This window comes from Sitophilus oryzae, unplaced genomic scaffold (assembly GCF_002938485.1).
Source record: "Sitophilus oryzae breed Bouriz unplaced genomic scaffold, Soryzae_2.0 scaffold_379_pilon_pilon, whole genome shotgun sequence".
In the NCBI taxonomy this organism is placed as follows: domain Eukaryota; kingdom Metazoa; phylum Arthropoda; class Insecta; order Coleoptera; family Curculionidae; genus Sitophilus; species Sitophilus oryzae.
Window position 1 is genome coordinate 572,973 of NW_022146950.1, and position 26,188 is coordinate 599,160.

Here is a 26,188-nt window from a genome sequence, read left to right on the forward strand (position 1 = left end):
AGTGCATAATAAACAGTTCTAGCCACTGACTAGTTAAACTCCTTAGAAACAGATCTTAATGCAAAACAGGCAGAGCTTAATTTTTTCGACTAGGCGTCGATATGCATGTCCCATTTTAGAGAATTGTCTAATTTAGAAACGTTTGTTTATGTTTATACAATTTTTTTTTATCTTTTTGTAACAAGTAAAAATAGGATCAGTTCTAGAAACACTGCAGTTTGATTATTCATCTTTGTCTATCGCTCTCGTATTATATTAAAAATATTTGTTATTTTCCGATGTCATATCCCTTTTTATTTACATTGCATGTGAATAATTGCAAGTTTATATCTTTATCATAATAGTACAATATCTGATAAGCAAGCTCTTAAATCTGAGATGATTAAAATTAACAACAACAAAAAATCTTCCATTTTATCTAAAGTGGAATGACTTTAGACGGTATTTAGTATTTAGCACCGGTGTGATGCGTGATTATTGCTGAATTCTATGTGATTAGTCTATGCGAAAATATGTGACTAGTGACTTATTTTATTCAAATCACCAGTTGAACTTTATTGTGTTTTTAAAGTGTTTAAGACTGATTGATTATTAATTTGGATCTTAATATGTTTGGTAGCCGCCCATCTTCTACGTCTACCAATCCACTTAAAAGTATGTACTTAACGCCTATACTTAACGGGGTACTGCTATATGTATTGTCTTCAGTTAAATTTTTTATTTTGTACTTGTGGCTATACTTGAATCATATACAGGGTGCGGCAATAGTGCGTCGAGCATGTGTAGCTCCTAGAATAAAAAACATGGGAATTTTGTTTAAGTACAAACCTAAAATATGTATTAGGATGTCAGGAAAATATTTGGATGGATCAATTCAGGGAAATATTTGGCAAAAAAGTGGGTGGATCGGGATGATTTTTTTTTAAATGGAACACCCTATATATTATTGCATTTTTGGCTTCCTTTTTGATGACTTTACATAATTTTAAGATATGAGTAAATAATATATTTATAAGAAATATATTTCGATGGTTTTAGAGGTTTTAATAGATAAATAAAATATAGATACTTTTTACAGCCTTTTTTTAAAAAAATATATTAAAAATACAAGAACTGTCCTGAAATCAAAACTATATTAGGTGTTTACTTTAGATGGTTTGTGCTTACTTTGCTATGAATATCGTAATTTTAAATCATACAGGATGTTCAAAATTCTAGGCCAAACATTCTAAATATGAAATATTTTTTCTTCGTTTTTTTTTTAAATGGAACACCCTGTATTTTATTTTTTTAAATAGATATATCTACCAGCATTTTCACTTATATATATATATATATATATATATATATATATATATATATATATATATATATATATATATATATATATATATATATATATATACATATATATATATATATATATATATACACTCTGTATTTTTAATTGGAGGTGGTAAATCAAAATGGGACGCCCTGTATAAGTAAAAAAAATATGTAATGTTAAACATGTAATATTTTGAAATCAAATTAACTTAGACAAATAGTTTTTATTTGCATACCTACATACACAAATATTTAAATTAAGAAAGGTCATTTATTTATACAGGGTATTTCAAAAAACATGTGCCATCTCTCGTAGGGTGATGCCTCATGTTAAAATAAGATTTATTTATTATATATCAACACATGTCCGATTCTGCTTTGTTTTGTATCTACAGGAGGTCTTTTTTGTACATTTTTTCCGATTTACTATACAGGATGTCCAGGAATAAGTGCAAGTATTTTAAGGGATGGTAGATTTCGATAAAAGAAACATCTTTTTTTTATCGTTTTTGAAATAAGTCCAAATTAACGGAGTTATTTTACTTTGAAAATTTCCAAAAAAATGATTTTTTGCTAAAATTATGAGAACCACTGGATTTTTTCTGGATTTTCTTTCTTGTAAATTTAATATAATACCTATGCTGCCATATTATCAAGAAATTATGTTTTTTAACTAAAAACTAAAAAAATTCAAATTTTCCAAATTTTTTTTTGTCAAAAAAAACTCATAGGCGTGTGTTTCTGTGGTTGAACTATACTACCAGTTAAAATACTTGCACTTATTTCTGGGACGCCCTGTATATTTACTGCCAAGTGCTTTTAGCGATTTGAATGACATTTTGAGGGACAACTTAAACGGCATTAAACGGCCTACACGATTTTGCTAGCAAGAAAAAAAAAAGCCTGTGGCGCACATGTTTTTTTTTTAGAAAAATATTCCAGTGATAACCCATATCCACGTCCCTGGTGAATCTGTGGACACTTTTTTAGCATTAAAATATATCGCACTTATAATAACTTTTACCCTCAAAATTTAATTCGAATTGCTAAAAACACTTTGTAGAAAATTATATATTTTTTTTAACGCCCTGTTGATACAAAACAAAGCAGAATCGGACCTATGTTTGGTACGAGAGATGGCACATGTTTTTCGAAACACCCTGTATGTAAAAAGGCAATGCGTATCACTAAGTTACTGTGTGATTCTTTACGTTTACTTTTTATTTATACCTAATCTCTTAACGATGATATTTATGTTGCTATTATTGCTTTATATGTTTAAAAATACCTGTCTCCCTCTTTCTCATTCAGTTCGTGTTGGGTTAAATCCAAGTCTATATAATAAAAAGAATTTTCACCGGTGCGTATCTTAGTTTATCGCTACATCTCGTTCAAGGTGTTTGGGGTTTAGTTTAGATAACATAGAAATTAAACATAAATTTCGGTTCGGGAACCAGAAAGCTTTTGGAAAGCTGCGCTCAACTAATTTATTTAATGGAAGTTTATTTTTATCAAGAGTATTTTTACAAAATCTTCTTTCATACAAAGTTCGTGTGGTCGTTTTTGTTGAAAAGGCCCGAGCCTTGAGATTTTGTGATTTAGCTTGTTAATTCACTTCAATTATGGCACCTTCACTTCACTTGAACCCGATTTTGGAAGACGAACATGCATTGGAAAATATAGGTAACATAATAATTATTGTTGTTTTTCATATACAGAGCGTTAGCGAATATTTTTCGGTCAATTTAAACTATGGAGGAGTCCTCATACCGAATGCGTCTCAAAAGTGGCTCACCCCTATAACTTTTTCATTTTTTCAGATAAAAAAAAACGAGATTTGGTATGTTGGTATATGGCATAAATTAGGATTGATTGACGTATTCAATTGTTTTCTGTCACTTCCTGTTTCACCGGAAATGACTACAACTATTGATTTTTAAATGACACCCTCGGTACTTTTTCACTTTATTCGATAGAAAATGAAATTGAATCGAATGCCATATTCAAAAACAAATTGTATTTTAAATTTCAATCTAGAGTGCCATGGCTGTGTTAAAAACACTAATTTTTAATCAAGGGGACTTGGAAAAATAGATTTGATCGTCTAATACTTTTAGTGTCTTGTCCTGGCCGATTATAAAATGCCCTAATCGTATTTTTAATCATATCTCAATTTTTTCAAATGGAACAGGGGTGGTTCATTAGCATATTTGGAAAAGCATTTTTTTACGATTAATTTAGTACCACACACTTGGCATTTCGAGTCAAATTGTCGTTATATGAACCGCATGTTACAATTTCAAATAAACCATATGCGAAAATGTCAAAAGTTGACATATGATATGTCATTCTATTCGAAGTGCCATTTTCTATCTAATAAAGTAAAAAAAATAGCTTATCTTATAATAATAATTAAATAACACCAACTTATAACAATTATATTAATTAAATAATTATAATAAGAGATGCGTTAAAATAAACTCCGGCTCCGTCCCAATTTCAAAGTTGGATTTCTCGCGAACCACTCATTAGATTTTGATGATTTTAATTGTAAATTAATTCCTTCTTAACGGATGCTACGTCAGAAATTTGTATTCCGAATTTATTTTGAGCATATACAGGGCACAACAATAAGACGAAGTTTTTTGCCCGAACTTTGTAACACCCTCTAGGGTGCAGCAGCTGTAGTAGCTATTGCTAAATCAAATCACATTGTAGCCTCATCTTTTTTGAACATTTTGTTTTTTTTTAATCACGACATTATCTCTCTTTTTATTGGAGATACTCTGCTTTAAAACGAACGTCTCGGAAAAATGCTTCGCAGGCAGAAAGTTTTATGTTCAAGACGACATAGGCGAAAACGGATTTATGAGTATTTGCAATATGACAACAACGGTTGTCAAACTAAAAAATGCTATTATCTGTGACTGATGTTGCTCGTGTTGTGACTTGTGACTTTAATTGAGGATGGCCGAAGTCAACGTAATGTGTCCGATACCCTGGGCGCATACCTCGAACAGTCCAGGATATGCCTGGAATCGGTATATGGAAACGGGAAATTTCACCAGGCGAGTGGGTTCCGGAAGAAAACAGAAGACAAATGCAACTGACGACCGCTTTATTATCCTGAATACTTTACGAAATCGTAAAATTACAGCGTTTCAGAATCAACATCTGATCACAAGCCGTGCATGCGAACTCAAGTCAGTGAGAGAACAATCCAGCGAAGACTAAAAGAAAACAGCTTGTCTGCAAGGAGGCCTGCCACAGGATCCCAGCTACTTCCAAGACATCGTCGAGCACGTCTTAAGTTTGCGCGTTTACATGTGAATTGGTTTGGTCGCGGTTTTGCCTGCAAAGCATTTTTCCGAGACGTTCGTTTTAAAGCAACGTATCTCCAATACAAACAGACATAATGTCGTGATTTAAAAAAAAACAAAATGCTCACAAATGTGATTTGTGAGATGGGGCTACAATGTGATTTGTTTTAGCAATAGTTGCTACAGCTGCTGCACTCTACAGGGTGTCACAAAGTTCGAGCAAAAAACTTATTGTTGTGCCCTGTATATCCTCAAAATAAATTCGGAATAAAAATTTCTGACGTAGCATCCGTTAAGAAGGAAATAATTTACAATTTAAAAAAAATCATCAAAATCTAATGCGTGGTTTGGAGAAATCCAACTCTAAAATTGGGACTAGTATTTAGTGGCCGGTTTTTTTTTTGCCGGTGAGTAGATTCCAGTGAAAAATGATGTAGTACCTAGCAATATTCATGTAGATGTGTATTTACGACAATGGTTTAAAAATAATACCATCTAGAGGTTTCGCTGTGTTTTATTTCCTGTAATTTATATATAATATGAAGAAAATATTCTCGATTTCTTTTATAGTAAAGAAAGGTTAAAATCTTCGACCTTATTTGATAAAGAAAAGATAGTACCAGGCGTCTCCAGCACTAGTGACGCACAGTCCTACCCAAAAAAATTATAGCAAATCATAATTTATGTCTATAAGAAAAAAAAAGCATTCATTCCTTAATTAATTTCATAATAAAGTATTTAATTAAGAATTAAACTAATAAAGTTAAATTAACTTTATTAGTTTTAACTAGTTTAGAGAAAAATCTAATTTATTGTCTGATCTTTTTACATAAAGAGGAATCTGAAATGTTATACAGGTTGATTCGATGGTACGGCCATGGTACATATGTAGACGTTTATGTAGAACCGGTAGATTTTTTTTTAAATTTGGATTTTTGCAAGGCGCATTTGTCTAAATTATTTTCTGCATTACAGTGTTGCCGCTTCATATTAAAAGCGGGAGCTTCTTTGTTATTTTAAACGGAACACCTGGTATAGTATTACTTTCATTTCTGATAATTTTTCTAATATACCTTTACCAATCTCTAATACTAGTTTTCGAGATAAAAAATAAAACATGTTTAAAATTAACAAAAACATGATCTTGAATCACCATTGGTTAAATCATAAGTTCGGCATATTGAAAACTGAAAATAGCACGCTCGGTATATTTCTACTTGATTTGATAGAAAATCGTACTTTGAATAGAATGACATATCATAAATATGTCAACTTTTGACATTTTTGTTTAAAAAAATTGTATTTTAAATTTCAATCTAGTGTACTATGGCTGTGTTAAAAACATTAATTTTTAATTAAGGGACCTTGGAAAAATAATTTTGTTCGTCTAATGTTTTTCGGGTCTTGTCCTGGCCAGTTAAAAGATGCCCAAATCGTATTTTTAATCATATCTCAATTTTTTCAAATGGAACGAGGGTGGCTCATTAGCATACATATTTGGAAAAAGCATTTTTTACGAATAATTTGATACCACACACTTGGTTTTTCGAGTCAAATTGTCGTTATGAATCGCATGTTACTCTTTCAAATAAACCACATACCAAAATGTCAACACTTGACATATGATATGTCATTATATTCGGAGTGTCACTTTCTATCGAATAAAATAAAAAAATATGGAGGGTATCATTTAAAAATCAAAAGCTCTAGTCATTTCCGGTGAAACAGGAAGTCACCAAAAACAATTGAACACGTCAATCAATCCTAATTTATGTCATATACTAACATACCAAATCTCTTTTTTTTTCAAACGTCACAAAAATATTAATTTTTGCTACGACGCGACGTGATTGACAATATAAAAAAGTCATTTTAACGCCAATAGGCATAAAAGTAAAGCACTTTTACGCCTGAAGATAAAAGTACGAAAATATATTATTAAACTGATATAAAGTGTCAAATTCAACGAGTGTAACCATAGTTTCTCGATATATAATTACTTACAAGGTATTACTTTTAAATCTTTTGTATTATTTGAAACGTTTGAAATTGTTTAAAAAATTATTTGTACCGTTTGAGAAAAAATAGCATGTTCTATTCTCTGTAAAATTTATATATTCGGAGTAAAAATGATTTTTGTGCCTCGCCTGTATGTCGTCAAACGCACTACGGTTTTTATTCCTAATAAAACAATATACTATTTTTTACCAGAAAAAATATAAAAGTTATAGGGCTGAGCCACTTTTGTGGCGCACCCGGTATAACCATTTTTGGCAATAAAAGTTTAGTTATTCGTAAAATTAGTTATTCTAAAACAACTATAATTTTCTAATCGAATTAAACTGAAAAAATTTCGAAAGAAATTTGTTATTTGAGATTAAATCGGATTGGAAATAAGTGGATTCACCCTTAAGTCATGTTTTGATAAATTAGCGTATTATAAATTGCGTAAAAGGCCACAAAAATTCCGGTGAGGTCGATTGTTTGACGTCATTGAATTTAGAAAAGACCAGACAGACCATTTGGAGCCGGCGTGATGAACTAGTGATTTTGCCGGATAAAAAAAATGTAAACAAGTATTATTACAATTTACTACCGTCTAGAAACAATGAAATAAAATAAAGGAGAAATAATATAATATGATAGTATTTTCACAGCCATTTTCCATAAAATTATTTATTACTTGCGTATAAGTGTATACAGGGTGGTCCAGACTGTATTCCGGAAACTTCGGCAGCATTTTCTGCAGATAAAAAGAAGTAAAAAAGTTCCTATAAATGTACGTCCTAAAAGAAACATTAAAGGAAATACAAACCCCAAATCCCCAAACACAATATGTAATTACAATTCCATACATACGAGGCGTTTCGGAAAAAATAAGGATAGGAAAACAATATATGTAACATACGAACATCTTTCAAGACACAAAATACACTTAGATCCGTTTTATCACACATACTAAACCAATGAATACAGAACAACAAACAAAAAATGTAATTTACAAAATACCATGTGAATGCGATAAATTTTACATTGGTGAAATATCTAGACCCTTAAATGTTCGAATTAAAGATCATAAAGATTATTTAAAAAAGGGAGATTTTCACAAATCTAAGATTTGTCAGCATTCATGGGACACAGGGCACAGAAAAAATTTTAATAACGACAAAATTATAATGAAAGAAGGGATAGCCTCTAAAAGAAAAATAAAAGAGACTTTTTTAATACAATCTAATAAAAATAAATGTATTGCTCATGCATCTGTAGATGTTAGTAATGTATGGCAATCGTTTCTTTGATTTTAAAGTACATAACATAAATAAATATAACATACGTAAAAATTAAAAATAATCATACTTACCGAAAGTTTGGGACTTTTTGGTTTTACCTTATTAAATAATTGGTACGTATCTGTTTTAAAAAACTAAAGTGTTCTCGAATAGTCGAATTTAAATATTTCAAATAGTTTTTTATTTATTCTTTATATTTTTTTGCTTCCGACGACGGAAAGAGATAAACTTTCCGAAACGTTAAGCATTTTTTTGTTCGTTAGGCAAATTTGTACATCTGTAAACCTAACTGATGACAAGTAGTTTCCGTTTGGATTAACGCAGCAGTGTTTACAAAAAATAACTATTTTATTTTGTAGATTATTTCTTGCAGTGGCGAAATACCCATATAGGATTTTTTGGAGAGAAACATTGAGTCACCCTGTATGATCATTCGAACTTGTCCTGAATTATTCCAGAAATATTTTTATTCCTAAAATAATATTAGAGATTTAATTTTAGACACTGTAGCACAATGTTCCGACGTTACGCATATCAAATTAATGCTGCACCAAAAATAAAATTGACCTATAGACTCTTAGATTTTTGGAAAATAGACAAAATGTCATCAAGATTGAAACGATTTGGTTTGAAACTAAACTTGTACCGCCCGACAACAGCCGTGTATACACGAGTCAAATTCGGATGTTATACAATGCACTTAATTCCAGAGCGCTTGTGTTTGTAAACATGAAATTTGCCAATCACGTTATGGGCTAATGTTCGAAGCGATCTATCTTTTGGCAGTGATACAAAATTCTCTACTGAATCGCTTCAAACTAGTTCAAAGTTCGGTCGCGAGCGGATTTTTTAATCCATATTGCTGGAACAAAATCAATATCCTTGAAACACTACGCATTTACGTTTTTTTAACATTTGTAAAAAATGTTACGTACCAAAATCAAATTCGCAGAAGCCTTATCAGGTTTTATATATATTCAAAATTAAGGAATTAAATATTGTTTGGAAAAATACTTGAAGTACATAATATCAAGTTTATCTTCCAATCCATACTTAAACTTTAGCAAAAATACTTTTTCGTGAAAGCGTTTCGAAATTGACAATTTTTGATATTTATTTGAGATTCGAAATGACATTCTTTTAGGCACTAGTATCTAAAAGTGACACTTGTTTAGGCACTAGTGCCTTAAAGTAAAAAATGAAACGTTAGAAACAATGAAAAGTGGTCTCGTATAAGTTTTTCGACTTCTCGGGCACTATCGTGGATAGCACAGTTTCAGCAGCTTGTTGAATATCCAAAGACTGGTCATTTTCACTCATTTTTTCACAAAACTTTGTAGGAAATACGGCGACGTTTGAACCTGACAGAACTTTGTCATTAAACAATGCATAAACAGTGCCTTAGAAACCGATTACCAGAACATTTTAAAAAATGTTTAAAAATAAATAATAATAATAGCATGAAAATCTCAAATTATCCGCTTTCACAAAAAATCTTGTATGAAATTCGTTGCGAAAAGAGTGTTTTAAGCACTCGACGCATGACAATTTTGCGTCCCGTGCTTAAAACACATTAATTTCGCAACTTGTTACATAAATAGCTATTTTGCTCCCCAATAGAAACACAAATTCCTAATTTGACGTGTAATTAAATAATTTTTTTAAATATTATTTTTTTTTAGATATTTCTTAGTAATTTGGTTTGGTTTGGTTTTTAATCGTCATAATAGTACGAGAGCTAGCAACGTCGGAAAAACAAGTATTTTAAGACGTCTGGTTCTTTGATATATCTTTCACTATGCTCTCTAGAAAAGCATGCGGCCCGTCTGGCTGCCGGTAAACGTTGCGTTCCCTACTGCGCATTGAAAGAAGATCCTATATTTTTATTGGTCCTTTAAATTCTAGTATTGAATATAAATCGAACATGTCTCCATAGCGCAGTGCGTAGAGTTTCCGACCACAAACCGAAGATTCAGAGTTCGAATCCGGGTCAAGGTAAAGACTTTTTTATTTTATTTTCGTTTATATTCTGATAGTAAAGTATTAAATATCTGTTTTTTAATTACCAGAATTATTTAATACCTTACTATCAGAATATAAACTAAAATAAAATAAAAAAGTCTTTGCCCTGACCCGGATTCGAACTCTGAATCATCGGTTCGTGGTCGGAAACTCTACGCACTGCGCTATGGAGACATGTTCGATTTATATTCAATACTAGAATTTATAAGACTTAATTAATAAAAAATATAGGATCTTCTTCCGATGCGCAGTAGTGAACGCAAACGGGTATCGGCAGCCAGACGGGCCGCATGCTGTTCCAGAGAGCATAGTGTTGCGAGCCGGTGTGGACTCGACCTAACCTCACAATATGGCCCGCCCTCGGATGACCTTAACATCGCATAGACACCGCAATGACTCATTCGTTCGAAAAGAATCGAGTCCCACTAGAATGGACTAGTACATACGAGAACATTCGAAAACCTTGTCTACGCACCTAACGATCTATGGACAATTCTAGAGTTCTTTACCTGTCGGTATAAAAGCCGGCGGCGGTGGCCTACAGGGGGCAGTTATAAATATACAGTTGACGCGCTAAAATTCAAAATAACTTCTTAGTTATAAATCGTTTGTAAATAGTTCTATAAGTCTTTTATCGTTATTATTTTTGTTAATTAGTGTTAAATAAATAGTGTTTAAATAAATTGTGACTTTCTATCCAACGGAACCGACGAAAAACGTAACAATTGGTGTCAGGTGTGGCGTGTGTGATAAGAAAAATAAAAAGACTAACAATGGCTCCGAAGAAATTGTTGAAAGACTTGAAAGTGTCCGAACTGAAATCCATATTGGAAGAGAGAGAGTGCGAGACAGATGGAAAGAAAAGTATTTTGCAAACCAGACTGAGAGACGTTTTGAGGGAGGAAGGCGAGGATCCGGACACATTTTGCTTTGAGTTCGAAGGTGACCTTGACTCGTGCCTACAAAAATTAGAAGATAAAATGACGGAAAACTCTCAAAAATTAGAAGACAGTTTGAATGACAAAATTACAGAAAATTCCCGAGAATTGCAAGACAATTTAAACGGCAATTTGAATAATTTAGAAGATAAAATCAGTGATAAAATGATGAAAAATTCCCAGGATTTAATTAATATTTTAGAAGATAAGATCGCAGAAAATTCTAAAGATATACAGGCCAGCTTTAATAATAAAATACAGGAATTAGAAGAAAAGATAATAGATACACAAGATAAAATAACAGAGATTGAGGAAGATGTAAATAGAAAAATCGAAATTTTAAAACAAGAAATAGAAAAGGCCAATTCACCAAAATGTCAAGAAACATCGGAGGCACCGAAACTAGTCGAAAATAAGTATATCTCAAAGTCAGTTATTAAGCCTCCACAGTTTGACGGAAAAACCGCTTGGGCCAATTATTTTTGCAGTTTGAGGCCGCTGCGAGCGAACGGATGGACAATCGCTGAAAAGGCTACCGCTTTGACTGTCGCACTGCGAGATGCGACTGATATCCTGCAGACATTGTCACCATCGGAACAGGGAGATTATCAGCAATTGGTACGACATTTAGAAATGAGGTACGGCCAAGCTCATTTGGAACATGTCTATCATTCCCAGCTAAAAATCGCATTCAAAAGTCAAATGAGTCTCTGCAGGAGTTTGAAGCCGACGTAGCCCGCCTCGTTCGCCTTGCGTACCCTGCTATGCCCGAAAATGTTATGGAGCGCTTAAAAGTACAGGCTTTTATTGATGGTTTACGTGACAACGAGACAAGGCAAACACTTCTTTTAGCTCATCCAACGCATTTGGGAGATGCCCTAGCACGTGCCCTGGAATTTGAGGCCGCGAAAGAATGCTCTAGGTCTCTAGGATTTGTACGGGCTGTTGAGGAGTGTTCCGACGATTCCAAAGTGGAAAGGATTGTGCGGAAAGTACTGGATCAGTATATGAGCAAGAAGGGGGGACCGATTCGCTGTTGGAATTGCGGACAGATGGGAAATCGTTGCAAAGAAGAGAAAGAAGTGAAAGTCTTAAGGACGACCGTGGTTGGTGATACTTGGCAAACCGAAGATCTTGCAAATGACCAAATCAGCGATCCAGAGTTGGGCTTGGTGATTAACTGGAAAAACGCGGACCAGAGACCAACGTGGGGGGAAGTTTGCAGATATTCGCCGAACGTGAAGTCGTACTGGGCCCAGTGGAATTCCTTGGTAATAGATAACGGACTACTTCGCCGTGTGATCGAGAGACCGGAGGGCAAGAAGAGAGAAGGCAGGTCGTCATTCCAAAGAGAGGGTCCCAGAAGTCTTGGAGGAAGTTCACAATGGAACCAGCGGAGGACATCTTGGTGTTACCAAGACACTTGGCAAGCTGCGTGAACGGTTCTACTGGGTGAACTGCAAAGAAGATGTGAGGGCCTGGTGTAAGAAATGTGACATTTGCGCAGCCATTAATGGGCCACAAAAGCGTGGTAAAGCCCCTATGCGCCAGTACAATGTTGGTAGTCCCTTCGAACGAATAGCGATCGACGTGGCTGGTCCTTTCCCGGAGACGAACGATGGCAACAAATACATTGTGGTAGTAATGGATTACTTCAGCAAATGGGTCGAGGCCTACGCGTTGCCAAATCAAGAAGCGTCCACGATTGCTGATGCCCTTGTTAAAGAATGGATCTGCAGGTTTGGTGTTCCCATGGAGCTTCATTCAGATCAGGGAAGAAACTTTGAGTCCAATCTGTTCCAAGGCGTCTGTGAAGTCCTGAACATCCGCAAGACCAGGACGACTGCTCTACATCCACAATCCGATGGGATGGTTGAACGCATGAACAGAACTATCAACCGTTATCTGGCCAAAGTAGTCTCTGACCACCAAAGAGACTGGGACAAATTTCTTCACCTGTTCCTGTTGGCCTACCGTTCATCCGTCCAAGAATCTACAGGGCAAACTCCAGCCAGCATCGTTATGGGACGGGAAGTGCGCCTACCCTGTGATCTGAAATTTGGTTGCCGACCGGGAGAAGAAGTCGCCGGAGAAGATTATGTCCACACACTACGTCAAAGGATGGACGACATTCATCAGAGAGTCCGCCTAAATATTCAAAGTGCTAGTGACCGAATGAAGGAACACTACGACATTCAAGCTGAGCATGGAGGATACCAACCAGGGAAGTTGGTGTGGCTATATAACCCGCAGAGACGTCGTGGGTTATCTCCGAAGCTACAATCCTCGTGGGAAGGGCCATACGAAGTCATGGATAGAATTAATGACGTCGTATACCGTATCAGAAAATTGCCAAAAGGAAAACCGAGGGTAGTCCATTTCAACCGTTTGAGCCCCTACCAAGGCGAAATAGAAGATCGTGCTGGGACCGTGAGAACCTGCAGCTTTGATCCCCCTGATTCGGAGATGTCCTTTGACGATTTCATGGCCCGATACAACAGCAGTGAGAAGGCTCGCTATGGTGTAACCAAAGAAGATCAACGAGACCTCTTTTCCGTGCCTCCTGATTATTCGCTCGCTCATTGTGTGGCTCGAGATTTGCGGATGTCCAGAGGAATCGCTGCGACGTTCAATGAGAAGTTTGGGCGTGTCGGAGAACTACGCCGACAGGATCCAGAGGTTGGAAGCGTCTTGAGGCTAACCGACAATGCACATGGTCAAGCAAGGCACATCTTCTACCTGGTCACCAAGGAATGGTCCCCGAGTAAGCCGACTTATCTCAATCTATGGAAGACCCTGATTGAACTGAGAGAAGCCCTGCTAAACAACAACATTGCACGATTAGCCATTCCGAAGCTGGCGTGTGGACTCGATGGTTTGAGTTGGCGTACAATCCGGAACATGATTGAAGTCTTGTTCAGATTTACGGGAATCGAGATCCTCGTTTGCTGCTACAACCCAAAGCTGAGATCGGGAGAGAAAACTGTAGACTGCTATTTCTACCAGACTTCGCAATGTACCAGGGGCCAGCTTTGCAAATACCTTCATTCACGTATACATCTCGGGACGAGTATGTGCCTAAGAAGGGGCAGTGTTGCGAGCCGGTGTGGACTCGACCTAACCTCACAATATGGCCCGCCCTCGGATGACCTTAACATCGCATAGACACCGCAATGACTCATTCGTTCGAAAAGAATCGAGACCCACTAGAATGGACGCGTACATACGAGAACATTCGAAAACCTTCTCTATGCGCCTAACGATCTTTGGACTATTCTAGATTTCTTTTACCTGTCGGTATAAAGCCGGCGGCAGTGGCCTAGAGGAGGGCAGTTATAAATATACAGTTGACGCGCTAAAATTAAAAATAAATTCTTAGTTATAAATCGTTTGTAAATAGTTCTATAAGTCTTTTATCGTTATTATTTTTGTTAATTAGTGTTAAATAAATAGTGTTTAAATAAATTGTGACTTTCTATCCACACGGAACCGACGAAAAACGTAACAATAGTAAAAGATATATCAAAGAGCCTTAAAATACTTTCTCGAAAACTTTGCTAGCTCTTAGACTATAACTAGCATCATGATCAGCTTATTCAACAATTTCCAATTATGGTGTAGCCTCCCCCACATATTCAAATACTTTCTTTGTAGCTGAGCCCATTGTTGTCTATTGTTGGATATGCATGCGGGCCCAAGTTATCTCTGCTAATTTCCTAATATCATGGTCCTATCCCAGCTTGGGTCTTCTTCTAGGTCTCTTAATTTTTCGTGGGTACCATGCTGTAATTTTTGTGGTCCATCTGTTGTCCGTCCTTCTTGCCAGGATTTGATTCTCTGGATGATATGGTCGAATATTTTCTTCTTTAGATAAAGTGGCATTCTAGAGATAGGTTTGAATATGATTGAGTTTCTTTCATAAGTACTCCATGCTAACTTAATTCTTCTGTTGATTTCTGGCGGTGGAGATCATGAGCTGTGTATTAGTTTACCTAAATATTCTTCTACTATTTCCAGTGTTGTGTTATTTACTAAAATTTCTTTTCTGTCTACTAGTTCGTTGTACATTACTTTAGTTTTTGTTAAATTAATTTTGCAAGCTACTTTATTGCTGGCTGTATTTAGTTCATTAATTTACGCTTTTAGTTCTTCAGGATTATTGACAATTAGGACTATTGGACTATGTCATCAGCCAATCTTAGATGGTTAAGGTATTCTTGATAAATGGCAACATAGGCGTAATAGATTAAATTTACAAGAAAGAAAACCCAGAAAAGATTCAGTGGTTTTCAAAAGTTAAGGACAAAATATTTTTTCTTATTATATTATTAGGTAAAATAACTCGGCTTTTTGGACTTATTTGATAAACGGTAAAGCGAAAATATGTTTCTTTTATCGAAACGTACCAGACCTGAAAATATTTGCACTTATTTAAGGCTTACCCTGTACAACTTATAAGTATAATACAGGGTGGTCCGAACTGTATTATATATACTTCGGCGGTATATTCTGCAGATAAAAATAGGTAAAAAAGTTCGTATAAATGTATGTCTTAAAATACTTAGTTTCGGATATACAGGGTGTAGAATTTCATTTGTGATGATTGAATCAATCATGACGATCATGATAATGATTAAATCAAAACATTGTAATGATTGAATCTATATGTATAACAATTTTTGAAACTGTCGTTTCTTTCCCCGAGCACTATTTTTCGAAATCGACCAAAGTGTTATTGACCTTAATAGATTGTTGTTATTATTTTTCTTATTCCACATCAATGTTGTTTGACGCAAGTGCATATAAATCTTAATCTCGTTACAAGTGATAATTTAATCGGGGTTATGTTTCCATACTTCTCGATGTCCCAAATATGATCGCTCTATAGCAGGGGAATAGTCTCAGTTCAAGAATAATGCGGGTGAACAAGTTAACGTTACAAACTTGATGACCTTTTAACGCGGTCTTATCCGAATACAAAAAATATACGTTATGTAATTATCAAAATTACGCTTATTAACTTAATTAGTGGAGTGCTTTAAGCCCTTATGTGATACAAACCTCGGAATTCATTTACTGTGAACGAATTTTTATAAAACTTTTTGCATTGTATTGTTAATAAGATATATTACAAAGTTTACCCATTTAAATTCGTTGCTTTCACTTTAGTATTTAAATAAACACACATATACAAATGCATACATACAATAAGATGGCTCCGTATTCCGCAAAAGTTCTGTATCAGGATTCCTATTTGAGATTTTTACTCCAAACCTTTTTCAAAATATGTGTTTAATTGTAGTTCACATTTCAAAAATATTTTTATAGATATACAGGGTGATTCAAATATATATCTATATTTGTTTAGTTCACTGAATTTGCTATAAAATTCCGGTTCCAAAAATACCTTAATACCATAGAGTATACTATGTGGTTTTTGAATTATGACCACAACCACAAGGACGTCAATCTAGACGTCCAGGAACCTTCGTATGAGAACTTCTAATCGAGACGATCGACTTATTGTAAGTTTATCGCTAAAGAACCGCCGTTTGCCAGCTTTTCAAATTGATAATGAATTGCACTTAAGAAACGTACATATTAACTAACGGACTATAAGAAGAAGATTAAATGAAGCAAATCTTATGCTTCGGGACCAGAACTTACTAGATGTATTGACTAGGCCCAAAAGCAAAGTCATGGTCTTAATGTAAAAATTATGAAAAAATGTTAGTGTCTTCTTCAAAAGCGAATATTTCCGACAAAAATAAAGCTAATGAGATGAACCAAAAAACAAACCATCGAAAAAGGAAATATCTAGATGATAAAATGATTTTTAATTTTTTTGCGGTTTTACCGGGTGTATCAAACTTTCACTGAAATATCAACATTTTGTTTTCCCTCGTATAATTAACAGATGGGGACTTTCATTTTTAATTTAGAAAAAGATACTAAAAAGTAAAATAATTTGGCTACACACTGTTTAAAAAATCATCAAAATCGGCCCATTAAAACAAAATATATTAACCTTTAAAATACATCAAAGTTTTAAGGTGCCCATTTTTCGTTCCGGTGAATGTATTTCAAAAACTATACATTTTAGTCATATATTTTTCTAATGAAACAAACCTTTATTTTTTTACTAGAACCCAAAAATCAATTAATATATAGGGTGTTAAAACATAACTTTGATTTGTAACTTTTTTTGGGGACACCCTGTAGAACTGTAGAATAAATAATTTTAGAAAATGCTTTAAATTGACTTACATAAGCTTACAAAATTTCACTTCAATACACACTTTTGTTGGCCTTGCAAAAATCGCTTCGTATATGTCGCGCCACCCTGTATAATTCGATTTCAATCAAAATTTCAATGGTTACAATATAAGCAGAATATGTATAGCTTATGCATTACATTTATTTACTTCAATAAATTTACTTAGAAAAAGAATTAAAAAAATAGAAAAATTAAGAAGGAAATAATTAAGAATTTACTAAAATTATTAAAATAAAAAATTAACAGCAACGAAAAAAAAAATGGGTAAACATTTTAGTATTTTATCTATAAAACACAATACCTACAGAAGGTTTCACATTAATACATTCACAGTAATTGAATTCCGAGGTAAAAGTCTCTGTGCACTCCACAGGTAATCCAGAATAACAATTGTATCCAGATTACAATCGTATTAATAACGATACATACATTTGGTAAATGCGAATCGGATTTGCAATTTTGTGCTTAGATTGTGCGAGAGAGAATCGTTTCGATATTGTTTATGTATACGTTAAAAGTCTGTATCAAAGCAAAGATTGACCAAAGCCATTTCAAAAGTGATAACCTCTGGGAAAAAGTCGACTTTGTCCATTAAAGAAGCAACGAAAGGTTGTTGTTTATCCAGTCCACTTGGGAACATTGTAGCGATAATATACGACATTTTTATTAATTAATATTTTCTAAATATACACGTTTATATTATATCTACAGTTATTAGAGTACTGGTCGTCGCGCGAACTTGGCTCTTGTGCGAATTCTTCTCTGGTGGTGATGAGCCACTAGCCAATCTTTGTTTATCTCGTGTTATTCGCATTTTTCTGTAGCAGAGGACAATAATAAAGCGGAAAGATGAGGTCTCGTAATGTAGTAAAAGTTAATGTTCATGTTCCAGATGTGGTCGCATCTTCGGGGAGTATGATAGTCATCTCCAACAGGCTGCCATTCGTCTTGCAAAGGAACAAAGATGGACAACTCGTAAGGAAAGCTAGGTAAGTACTTATATGTATTTTAATTTTTACTTATAGAAAGTATATTGTTTGATTCTGATTTATTTTTGAAAGATTCTTGACTTTATTTATATAAAACAAGATTGACAAATTAAATCCAGGGTAATTTTTAAAACATTATTTTATCAAACAGCCGCTACTTATACAGACATTACTCACATGTATACAGGCATACAGGGTGTCATTGAAATGGTGTAAAAAAAATATATATAGGGCGGAAAATGCATATTAAGGGAGTTAGGGGCACTGAAAGGGTGAATTTAAAAAACGGTTGTTTTGAAATTGCAGGCTTAAAAAACGAGATAAAATTTCGCACGACCAAAAAACACCCTTACTTATATATTAATAAATAAAAAAATATGTTTCTTTGTTATGGTCATTTTGTTTTTGTGGATTTGGCCTGGTTGCCTGTTTTTCCCGGGCCGGTTTCTACTTCCCCATCCACCCCTGCTTGTTGTTTGTGCAAGTTCAAAAATTGAATGCAAAGAGTGTGCTCTGATAGGCTGTTAACTGGTTAATCAACATAAACTTATGAAACTTATGGCGGTTTAAAAGTAACCAAGTAGTTATTAAATAATTAATTGAAAATCAAAATTTCATGATTTTTAAAACATCTTATTGCTTTAAAAACGAATTAAACCAATTACCAAAATTCCTTATTAAAATAATGCCTTCCTTAATTCATTCATAGTAAATGTTTAAAGTGACCACCATTCATTTCAATGCAGACATCTGCTCCAAAATCTGCGTACCTTGTGGAATATCCTTGGTGTTGTCCAAATTTGTTTGGAACAGTTAATAATGCGTTGCCGTAGTTGCTCTTCAGTATTAATCGGCACTGAGTAAACCAAAGCTTTCAAGTGGCCCCTTCTGGACAAAAATCTTCTAGAAATCTAGTGGATTATTTCGTTTTTTACCCAGAGCAAACTCTTTGCCTTCAATTTTCTCGAAAACCATCGCTCTGGGCGATGTGCAACAAGAGTACCTTTTTTGTAGGAAAAAGTATGTAGTTTTCAAAAAATGAACCCACGTTGCAAAAAAATAACTTCAAAAAAGTTATTCACGCCCCCTATCCTTGCTCCCTATCCTTGCCCCATACCCTTGCCCCCTACCCTTGCAAAGGCACCCTGTGTGATATTATCCAAAGAGGATTCCGCATCGCTGAGAGATGGTGCAGGACTGTCGGGCTGAGTATTAACTCAGATAAAACCGCAGTAGTGCCATTCACCAGAAAGCGAAGTTTGAAAAACTTGAAAAGAATCCATCTAGATGGAAAGGAAATACTGCCATCACAGGAAGTGCAATATCTGGGAATAACCCTGGATAGTAAACTTCTCTGGAACAGGCATATTAAGAACATTACCAGCAAAGCCACAAAGGCTCTCATGATATGCAGAAGACTGGCGGGAAATAGGTGGGGCTGCGCCCCTAACATTTTGCGCTGGATGTATACCATGATAGTAAGACCCATGATTACTTATGGAGCAGTTGCTTGGTACACAAAACTAGAGCAACGTACAGCAAGGCAAAACCTGTGCAAAGTACAGAGACTGGCATGTATCTGCATCACAGGTGCCATTAGAACATGTCCAACAGCAGCAATGGAGGTCATTCCAAACCAAACCAAACCAAACCTAACACCACTGCACATTGTCGTCGGTAGTTATGCCAACGCGACAATGATTAGAATGGTTACTGACGGAAACAGTATTGGGAGAATTTTCAGGTCAGGGGCTTGGAACACCCTCAAAAAAAGAAAATCCACTTCTCCAACTCCCAGTGGATGACATACCAAGAATTTACAACTTTGAGAAACACCTCACTGTAGTATTGAGTAATAAAAAGGATTGGAAGAAAGAGACGCTTACTCAGCATATAAAAGACCATACCATCATGTGGTATACGGATGCTTCCAAAACCAAAGCAGGGACAGGGATAGGAGTATTTGGACCGAAAACTGAATACTCCGAACCAATGGGCACCTACCCCAGTATCCTTCAGTCAGAAATTTGCGCTATCGAAAGATGCGTACAATTTATCTTAGATAGGAATCATCGAAAACAGGAAATTGCCATCCTATCCGATAGTCAAGCAGCACTTAACGCGATCAACTCAGTAACCATCAATTCGAAGTTGGTCAAAGAATTCCTGGAGAAGCTCAACAAATTAGGCAAAGAAAATAAAGTCCTCCTACTCTGGGTGCCTGCTCACCAAGGGATAGAAGGCAATGAAAAAGCAAATGATCTAGCTAGAAAAGAATCTGGAAGACTCCATCCGTAACTTGGAATGGGTGTCCTCCAACGGTCTAAGACACTCGAAAAAGTTCCTTAGAACTTATGACCGAGAAAAATCAAAGGTTTTCCTTGATTTAAGTAAAAACAATCTTCGGATTGTCACGGGGTTTCTAACAGGAAACTGTCTCCTCAACGAACACCTCAGTAGGCTGAAACTGAGAAACAACGGCGAATGCAGATTTTGTGGGGAAAATGGGGAAACACCAGAACACCTTATCACTGAGTGCGCCGAGACGACGACCATTCGTGCCATGAACCTTGGTACGTCTGATGTCGAGGATGGAGAGCTGGCCTCTGTGGAGCCGTCTCAGATACTGGCTTTTCTTAAAGCCTTGAGACTGTATGATGAGCTTTAACTCGTTATAACTCAAGAAAGGGGAACACACAATAGATCTATAAGGTCGCGGTGATTAACTCCCTTCCTAAACATTCTACATTCTACATTATACCCTTTCCGCTTTTCCAAATCATTTTTCAGTATCACCATTTAATTTAGGGTCAAAATTTATGGCAGAGCATTTTTTTTCGAAATTTTATCTCGTTTTTTAAGCCTGCAATTTCAAAACAACCGTTTCTTAAATTTACCCTTTCAGTGCCCCTAACTCCCTTAATATGCATTTTCCGCCCTATACTTATAGGAACTTTTTTTACTATTTTTAGGAGTACTATCACCCCCTGATTTTTTTACACCATTTCAATGACACCCTGTATAATAGTATATTACATACCGAGGAGGGAAGTGTTTCATTACTATCGAGAGATTAACTAAATCTCGAGACAATAATGAAAACTTTCCTCCGAGGTATGTATACTATTTTATTTACAGCCATCATTAATTAAAAAATAGGCACAGTAGGTATTTTATTTTGAAAAAAAATAAATATGCGAAAATTTGTCATTTTCTGTTTTGGCATTTCCATATCTATACTTACCGGTACCAGTGGTTGTTATGGCACAAACCTTAACCTTCAACAGCAAAACAAACAACTAAGTGACAGTTTTGAATTTCTCGTTCGCTTTTTCGAATTCATATAACATAGAAAGCCAGAATGTTGTCGGAAAGTTCTGATAATGAAGACCACTTTAATATTGGTACTCCACCAGAACTTACAGAAGCTGCTAAAAGAGCAGAAACCAATTTACTTCTGGAAAAAAGTAGGGGGCGATATGAAATAGCATTGAAAGTATACGAAAAATGATATGCCGAAAGAAATGCTAAGAATATTATTGCTTCGGAGACAGTCTTGATCGTATATTTTAACGACATGGCAGGGCAGAAAAAGCCATCTACTCTTTGTGTGAAAAGACTGACATATCAAAATGTCACAGACTCACTTTTTTAAAACGCCAGAATGTAGGTTTTAAGCCAAAGAAGTCTAGCATTTTTACCAGGCAAAAATAAATGTATTAAAATCTTCAATTATTATTGTTAATCTTCTTGTTTATTTTTGTTGATGTTAGATAAGTATTTAATAAAGATATTACAAGAATATTTTGCTTAATTAAATGAGGCGAGAAATAAGAAAAACCGAGTGGGGGAAATGGACGAGGGAAAAGGGTGAGGGAAATGGAAGAGAGAAGAAATGTAGATAATTTGACACTTTCAAATTTTTTAAAAGTCAGTAATGTCAGTATTACATATGCGGTTATAAATCAAATAAATAATAACACACGCGTGAGTTTTTGAAGTTATCGTTTGTTATAACTGTGTAGTGTATTATGAATTCTCTATCATATACGCCACGAGACTTTTCTGGGAGTATTTGTGCTGTAGCCGCCTCTGCCTGGTTAATAATTTCTTGCGGAAGATCTTCCTGAATCATTTTCTTCACAACAATCTGACTTGCTGATTGATAGTTCACTATTTTATCGTTAAAAAAACGCGATTTATCTAATTGACGTCTTAAGGTCAGTGCTATTTATTATTTACAAAAAAACAAAACGCACATCTATATTGCATATAGTAACATAAACGCACCCTGATAATTTATTAATTCGCAACAATGAAAGTAGAGCTGGTAGATCCGTTTAAATCAATTATTCTTTAGAGCATGGTTTCTTAAAGTGTGGTCCACGGACCCCTTAGGGGTCCATAGCATGGATATCATGGGTCCGCGGTCCGCATTACGCCAGTTAACTATAAACATATTTTTAAGAAAATAAATAGTGTTGGGCGGCGAATTCAGTAGGTATTTAATCACTAAACACTACGCGATGCGCGTAAGGATAAAAAAAAGCAAAGTTGAAGCTGTTTCCTTATCAAACGATGTTATTCATTCTAGAATTGTTAAAATGTTGTCAAATGTTTTACAAGTTGTTGAAGAATTAATTGCTTCACCGTTTCCATTCAGCATTCAATTATTGGATGAAAGTACCGATTTGTCACAATGTAGCCAACTCTTGGTATTACAAGACACACGTAGCATTAAAGAAGAGTTTCTTTTTTGCAACTCACTTTAGGAGCCTACAAAGGCTTCAGATATTTTTGAAACGACAAAAAGGTTTTTCAACGAACAGAATATAGACTGGAAGACTAAACTTTGTAGTATCTGCACCGATGAAGCTCCCGCGATGCTTGGTAATACGTCTGGTTTCGCGGCTTTGGTCAAGAAAGATATCCCTCATGTCATAATAACTCATTGTGTCTTACATCGACATGCCTTGGCTTCACGGACTTTACCTACATTTTTGAAGGAAGTTATGTCTACATATGTCAAAATAATTAACTTCATCAGAGCAAGAGCCTTAAACCACCGCGGCACCGCCTGTTTAAAAGACTTTATCAAGAAATGGGGTCAGAACATGAAGTACTGCTTTACTACACAGAAGTTTATTGGATGTCAAGGGGACAGATCTTAAAGCGATTGTTTGAGATGTGGACAGAAGTGTTACTTTTTCTAAAAGATAAAGGAAATTCACTGTCTAAATATCTTGAGAGCGAAGATTGTGTACGGAGTCTAGTGTATTTGTCAGGTATATTTACTCAATTGAATGAGATTAACTTGTCTCTTCAGGTCTCTGCGGTGACCATCGTGGATGCATCTGGTTGAAAGGTTTCATATGTAAACTGCCACTTTGGAAAAGGAGGGTGGAGTCTGGTAACTTTGAAAATTTTCCGATGTTTGAAGAGTTAATAGAACAAGGTGACGGCAACACGATATCAAAAATGCTACAGAAAGAGGTGTCTATGCATTTGGATACATTGCAAACTTCTTTTGAAGGCTACTTTAACTTAGAATCGCTTGAAAATGAAACATGGGTGCGGGGTCCATTTATAATCGACACGAATAATATCAGCGATGAAGATTTGATGACTTAATTAACATGAGATCAAAAGAAGTTTTGAAAGCTGAAGTTCATGCAAAAGATCTTGGCAGTTTTGGTGTTCTTTAAGTCAAGCTTACACTCTTTTTGTTAAGTGCGTTATGTCCGTTCTGATACCATTTGCTACTACTTACCTTTGCGAGGCAGGGTCCTCGGCTCTGGTCTCAATAAAAACAAAAATCACAACCGATTGTCGCAGATGATATGCGCCTTGCCTTGTCGAAGATAACCCACAATTTAACGTTCTCATTGAGGCTAAACAGCAGCATCCTTCTCACTAATTTAAGTGTAATAAATCTACAAATAAACGTTTTCTGTTTATGTAAATAAGGCTTTTTTTATTTTCCTCTATTATTTCTGATAGGGGTCCGTGGAATTGTACAAATTGCGAAAGTGGTCCGTGACTGCAAAAAGTTTAAGAAACCCTGCTTTAGAGACTGGATATGAAACAGTTCTGTAGTTGGATAAAATTTTGTATGGCACTCGCGCACATCGAATTGAGGTTTTTTAAATGTCCAATAATACTTCAATTTCATGATATGTGACGTGTAAATATTTTTGGTAAAAAAGCAGTTATTTCACTCACTTACGTGCAGCATCGACGTATTTCTGGCTTTTGTTGTGGCCTGCAGTTGTTGGTGCACCTGTTTTTGACCCGATTATACGGGAGCTATTATTATATTAGAAATAAATATTAGTTTTTAATTTCTTTTTTTGCTCTAGTGCTGGAGGCCTCGTAACAGCAGTCGCCCCAGTAGTTATCAATGGCAATGGATTTTGGGTAGGCTGGCCTGGTCTCCACCTGGAAAATCCCGATGAACCCATGCCTGAAAGTGATCCTGATGATATAACGCCCACTGCCGGACTTAAATCAAACAAGGTAAAACCATTCACAACACCTATAAGAATACTTAAGAGTCTATTGCGCTGTCCTTTCGGGTTGCTCTCAGGGGTCGGGTAAAGCGGGTGTGTGGCCGAAGGAAATATATGTTATATTTCAGAAATCTGCCTAAGGCTTAGCCCGATCATGTCGTGTTAAGACACGCCCAAAATAAAATTCCAAACACACGTGCTTTGAATAAGGCTCGATTAAGGCTATGCGCGCACTGCATCGGATCGGACCGACCAGCAAAAACGACTGCGACCATCGTACATATAGACGGCGCCGGCGCTCACTAAAACATTTCGGCTTGTAGAGGCCAGATTCCTACCTCTACCTATCTACGATAGTCGAGTCACCGCCTTCGCCGTTTCTCGCCGGACTGGTACCGATTCAGTGCGCGTACACCTTAAGGTTTGCAGAGCTTCGGCATTTGCCATAAAATAGTGAGCAATTTGTTACAAAACTATATAAATTATGTATCACTGTAATCACAAAACTTCAATTTATTTCCGTATAGTAACGGAATTTTAAATTATGGCTTTATTTGCGAGAAAATTTAGTCTAAACATAAGGAATATATATACTAGTATTATAATTTATCTTTAATTTCCTTCTTTATTTGTGTAAAAATACCTAGCCAGTTTGACATAAAACGTTAAATGCCGAACGCTTATTTTGCTACTTTTTCGGACTAATGAAATGGACTCTTTATCTATCAACATCTATCAAGAGATTTTTTGTTATTTACTGTTATATTTAAATAAAAGACCACCGATAAATGCCATTTTGGTTTGTAAATAAAAAACACACAAAATTATCTATATTCGAAACCAAACAAACTTTTAGTTACGTAATCGAGGGTGCGATTTTTAAATTCATTGTTGCCAATCATGGACATATTCGGCGCCAGGCTAACTAACTGGAATTTAAATTTCCCGCCGGGGATTCAGGTGTAGCTCTGCTATAAAAAATGTCAAGTTGTGACATTTATTTATTTATTTCCTGACATTGTCATTCGTTCTGACACTTTAGTATTTTATTACGAGTTTTTGGGTTAAATGAACTGTGTTGTGATACTTTAAGCTTAAACATTTTTACTAGCAGACCTTGCAGTCGAATATTGTTTTTTTTAGAAACTCCCTTAGTGCGAAGTGGGGTACAAGATAGCATAATAGTCGTTGCAAAAAAACTCATCGCAACTTTATTATAATATTTTGAACGGGAAAGCGGTAGTAATTAATGAAGGGATGTCCCTTTATGTCTTTTAATCTTTAAGTTAAGGAGATTATTTTTAATTAATTTATTTTTGTTTCTTAAAATATTTTTAATTAAATAAAAATTGGTCAAGTGCGAGTCGGACTCGCGCACGAAGGTTTCCGTACCATTCATTATCTATACAACATTAGACACTATTATTATAAACTTTTTTTCCGATTTAGCTGAAATTTTGAATGCGCGTATAAGTAATTTAAAAAAAATGAAGAAACACATTACTAAAAATTGTATT

At 35.2% G+C, this 26,188-nt stretch overlaps 1 protein-coding gene across 8 annotated transcripts in view; it reads left to right on the forward strand.

The window, feature by feature from the left end:
- The window catches only part of LOC115885303 (alpha,alpha-trehalose-phosphate synthase [UDP-forming]), a 92,480-nt gene that overhangs the window by 43,590 nt on the left and 22,702 nt on the right, over positions 1-26,188 (forward strand). For 6 of the 8 annotated variants that reach the window (XM_030904166.1, XM_030904165.1, XM_030904164.1 and 3 more), the window contains exons 2-3: positions 18,066-18,162; positions 24,522-24,678. In XM_030904166.1, coding sequence (XP_030760026.1) covers positions 18,066-18,162; positions 24,522-24,678 — 254 coding nt within the window. Of the gene's footprint in view, positions 1-446; positions 655-2,701; positions 3,010-18,065; positions 18,163-24,521; positions 24,679-26,188 lie in introns of those variants that run through there. The other 2 variants (XM_030904171.1, XM_030904168.1) reach the window with 2 other exon arrangements.